The sequence below is a fragment of the Rhagoletis zephyria genome, unplaced genomic scaffold (assembly GCF_001687245.7).
Source record: "Rhagoletis zephyria isolate East Lansing unplaced genomic scaffold, Rhagoletis_zephyria_1.1 Rzeph_scaffold_28279, whole genome shotgun sequence".
NCBI classification, from domain to species: Eukaryota; Metazoa; Arthropoda; class Insecta; order Diptera; family Tephritidae; genus Rhagoletis; species Rhagoletis zephyria.
In genome coordinates, this window is record NW_016185336.1 from 1 (window position 1) to 4,942 (window position 4,942).

General features: G+C 37.9%; 1 protein-coding gene across 1 annotated transcript; it reads right to left on the bottom strand.

Moving 5' to 3' along the window:
* Nucleotides 1-1,646: 1,646 nt before the first annotated feature.
* trus (programmed cell death 2 like trus) lies at nucleotides 1,647-4,167 on the bottom strand. Its single transcript, XM_017639077.1, has 3 exons — nucleotides 3,851-4,167; nucleotides 2,490-3,634; nucleotides 1,647-2,056 (listed from the first exon to the last, which is right to left on the bottom strand). Exons 1-3 carry the CDS (start codon nucleotides 3,956-3,958, stop codon nucleotides 1,801-1,803), a joined length of 1,509 nt encoding a protein of 502 aa, XP_017494566.1. The 5' UTR covers nucleotides 3,959-4,167; the 3' UTR covers nucleotides 1,647-1,800.
* Between the last annotated feature and the right edge of the window lie 775 nt (nucleotides 4,168-4,942).

Sequence of the window (4,942 nt, forward strand, 5' to 3'; positions counted from 1 at the left end):
GAATATTATTGCATTTTTGTATAAAAACTTAATAAAATGAGATTCAAGCATTCGCTTACCGTTGCATACATATTGCCCGGCACTAACGCATACTATTTAGCAACGAACTTTTAATTAAATAATTATAATTAAGACAAAACTAGCCATTGCATTTAAATTATTTTTGTTGCTTCGTTTAGGAGCTTGATTTATGGTAAACTGCTAGCTTTTGAATAAAAAGAAAAAATTAATAAATTTTATCATAAAAATAACTTAACATATAAACAGGGACTTTTAGGAAAACGGTTGTAAAAAATTTTAATTAAAGACTCAGTTGAATTAAGCGAGCTATGTATTTAGTTACAAACAGGAGACGATTAGATTTAAAGCTTAATTTAATAAATCAATATTTCCTAAAAAGCAAACGATGTTTCTTATTTATGTTTAGGTGTCTTGAAGAATATGTATATGATGGTATGATACTACTAGCTAAGGGAACGTACCCATACTTCGTGACCCACTTTTTGCAATTTTTAACCCCCCCTCCCCCCTCGGTGACCGAGCGTAGTATATTCCGAGACATTTATTTGGCTTATATGTATTTGTCTTTATTAATACGGCGCTTGGTGCGTGACCCCAGGAGTGCATGCACACCTATAATTACAAGTGGAAAAACATATTGCCAAGATAAAACTTACGTCAAAATATATCATAACCAGTACTTAATTTATAAAAACAAAAGTCCTGTGAGTTTAAAAAGCTCCAAACAGTGCGCGCCATATTTGAATGTAGCTCGAGAAAACGCTAGATTTCCTTAGAGGATATTGACTACATGATAAAAGCCTAAGCCCACCGCCCCTTATTGTGACCAAGCGTGGTATTTTGGGGATCCCCCTCCCCCCCATGAACGGGTCACGTAGTATGGGTACGTTCCCTAACTTAATTCTGTCCAAGCAATTCCACTTGGACAGGCGTAGAGCGACCCAGGCTCAATATCATTTCAAAAACAACTGTTGTTAGTTTCTCTTCCTTTATTTCCACTTTACTTCAATACCATTTATTTATTACATTTTTTCTTGAAATCATTTTTTTCAGTTAAGCCTTTCTATTCGTAGCTTCAAAATTAATTTAAATAAAACAAAATACTAGTTTTAATAATTAATTTACTTAAGAAGTTAAATTTACAACAATAACTAAATGCGTACACTTGAATAGAAAGTTACAAGCCTCGTTTTATTCTTAAAACTAACTCTGAGAGAAACCTATTATCTAATAATCCTTGTTTTCTTACTCATATGCTTAAAGTTTTCAATTATTTCACCCAAGTTACTGCAGACTATAATTTAAAATTTCTAGCTGGTAAATAAGCTTTTGGTCTGTTGGTTCATTTAAGTAGTTTAAAAAGTCCATCGTTTATTGTAGCGATAGGACTAATAATATAGTATCTGTGTATGTATGTGTGTAAGTAAAGGGTGTTTCATGTTTATATCTTTATAATTGAAGTAGTTTCTGTAAACGCATCTATGTAGGTACATACTTTGATAATTTAACACTTTGATAGTTTGAATGAAATGTCGTTGTACCCAAATTCGCGGGTGCTTTTGTTCGATTCAAGTGTAAGCTAAACATATCGCCCACAGTCTTCAAAAGAGTCACAACTCTAAATAAAAGCTCTGTGTACGCTTTTAGTGCATAATTTCAAAAATGCCAGATTTTGAGTTAAGTCACTTTTGAAGATCATGTGCGATATGATTTTCAAGCATATTCGCCAGATACTAGGATTCTCTGTTGCCACCTCATTCTGCTTTGCTCTTTTATTGTTTACAGCTCGGCTTGTACAATGACTCGTTCATAGCGCATCTTGTCGGGTGTATCCCAACAGCATTTGAGACATGTAAACACCAGCACATTGCCGTATTCGATGGGTACCGGATCGCTATTCTGCTGTAAACGTAATTTCGGTATGAGTGTGGAAAGGATTTGAATTTCACATATGGTCTCGCCATTGCAGTTCGCGCACTTTGGTATTGCTTCGGATAGTGGTCCCATCAATAGGGGTAGTGTATCACGTGAATACCTGTGGGGATGGAAATTTTAAATTTTAAAATATTAGTTCTACCATAATCATATCAAATACAGTATAAACATAAAGTTAAACTTCCAAAGCCCTTTTATTAAAAAAAAATCTTTTGTTATGCATACATATAAGTCCTTGAGAGCCAGAGTAGAACAACAGGCATAAAAAAAATAAATAAGAAATTGCGGTATAGCTTGAAATGCATTACTGGAATTGAAATGGTAATTAGTCCGAGGCACGCCCCTTTACGTCTCTTTTACCATAATGGTAGCATCAAGTAGGTGCAATGAACTTTCAGTAAAGGGACGTATTTATTATTTAGAGATCCTCCTTTCTCCTCAATTTGTTTATATTTATAGATAGGCTCCTCTCTTTTTCGTTGCGCTATATGTGCCTGCCCTATATACATACAGTTTAATAGCTATACTCTCACCTTATTATCTGACCGGGGTTTTGTTGTATAGTACTAACAAATCGATGAAAAATTATATCACCATGCGCCGGCAAAGTTTTCTCGTAAACTTCTTTTTCATCTCCAGCAGCACCTAGCCCCTCTCCGCTTGCTCCACCACATGCACCAAGCCCGTTTGGCGAATTTGCCGCCTCATCCTGTCGTTTATACTCTTGGTATAAATCACGTATGTGATCCGCCGATAGCGCACCACCATAGTTTTCAAATTCGATAAGTTTATGCCGCTGCTCTAAATCCACAGCGATGAAGAATGGCTTAATAGTAACATCTGATGTCTTGGCAAGGGGTCCGAGTGCCGCAGGCGTTGCAGTATGCTTCAGGAGTGCAATTAAGTCACGTTCTGGCTTTAGGGGCGACTCCACGAGTACTACATCTGTCTCAGCTCCTTCAATTTCGGCACAAATGGTAGCGGTGGCACCGCCGAAGCCCATCATTGCGCCACCATCCATAGCAGCTGCGGCAGCCGCATTACCAGCAGCACAGTTGGCGTTGGGATCTTCAACTACATTTTGCGGTGAATGCATATCGAGTTGTCCAAAGCCATATACTAGTTCGTTATCCATCGAATTGCTTTCGTCATCATCATCTTCATCAACATCACTGTTGCCTAAGTCGACCTGCGGTAAGTGCTCGCCACAAAAGGGTGAGTTATCATTATTTCCAATTACGTTGCCGTTCTCTTCGTTTTGATGATGTAACTCATCAGCGCCTGTATCCATGCGCTCCACACCATTATCGGAGGCTGCAATACTCTCCTCCCCTGCTTCGCCCCAATCATCGGCACCACTGCACCAAGTAATTTTTTGAGGCTGCGTTGCATTTGATGCTAGCTTATTCTTTTTTTTCTTTCCTCCACCGCCACCTGCTGTTAGTGGTGGCGGCACTGCGCTTATTAGTTCTGCTTCACTTGGTGTGTCCAGATGCTGTGTACGTATGCATAGCCAACTCTTGGAGCTTTGAGAACAAGCCGGGTTTAAGCAACCAAAAACATATAAGGTTCGATGAAATTGCGATAACTCCAATGGTGCATATAGCTGCACAATTAGCGGGCGTGCTGTACCACATAGCGGGCACGAAGGCACTTTTATCTCACCAGAGGGCCAGTCCTGCAAGATACGGATAAAGATATGTCACCAACAAAAAAAATCAATTTTAATTAAGTTTGTAAATGATGCGTCAGCGCAGCGCATCACGTCGCAAAGCCCAGACTCTATGGAGCGGAAACGGCAACGTTGGGCAAACACTTAAGGCAAAAGGTGAATCACTTTGACCTTTATGCTTGGTTTAATACTACACAATCATCTAAACAGTGTCGTACATACCGGTGTTCCACCAACTTTGTTCACCGTACTGTTTAGTATGGATCCGTGTTTGCCAGTGACTTCCTCATCCTCAAAACCAAGGTAGACAGTACTTTTATTTTTTGCCATTTTTCACTTATATACTTAGACAATTAACTTATCTCCACTTAAAACTAATAGGCCCGATTTGTAAATGATATTTCATCAAGTCTTACGATTTTAGCAAATAAAGTATATTTTAGAATTCTGATATTGAATAATGTACTTGATCCAAGTTTTTGCTGCAAACATAAGCGAAGAAAAAACACGAGTGGATAAATCGACAATGTGATCCTAAAAGTATGCCAGCTTTTAGTAGTATATTCAATATGTAAGCGCGTAAATAAGCCGGTGTTCATTGAGCAATTCANGTGTTTGCCAGTGACTTCCTCATCCTCGAAACCAAGGTAGACAGTACTTTTATTTTTTGCCATTTTTCACTTATATACTTAGACAATTAACTTATCTTCACTTAAAGCTAATAGGCCCGATTTGTAAATGATATTTCATCAAGTCTTACGATTTTAGCAAATAAAGTATATTTTAGAATTGTGATATTGAATAATGTACTTGATCTAAGTTTTTGCTGCAAACATAAGCGAAGAAAAAACACGAGTGGATAAATCGACAATGTGATCCTAAAAGTATGCCAGCTTTTAGTAGTACATTCAATATGTAAGCGCGTAAATAAGCCGGTGTTCATTGAGCAATTCAATTAGCATTGGGTACTCGGGATTTCCTTATACGATGTTTACATGGGGCAATTTTACAGGCAACTATTAGTTGAAAGCAACAATCGCCTGGTGTGAACGGNCTGATATTGAATAATGTACTTGATCCAAGTTTTTGCTGCAAACATAAGCGAAGAAAAAACACGAGTGGATAAATCGACAATGTGATCCTAAAAGTATGCCAGCTTTTAGTAGTATATTCAATATGTAAGCGCGTAAATAAGCCGGTGTTCATTGAGCAATTCATTAGCATTGGGTACTCGGGTTTTCCTTATGCGATGTTTACATGGGGCGATTTTACAGGCAACTATTAGTTGAAAGCAACAATCGCCTGGTGTGAACG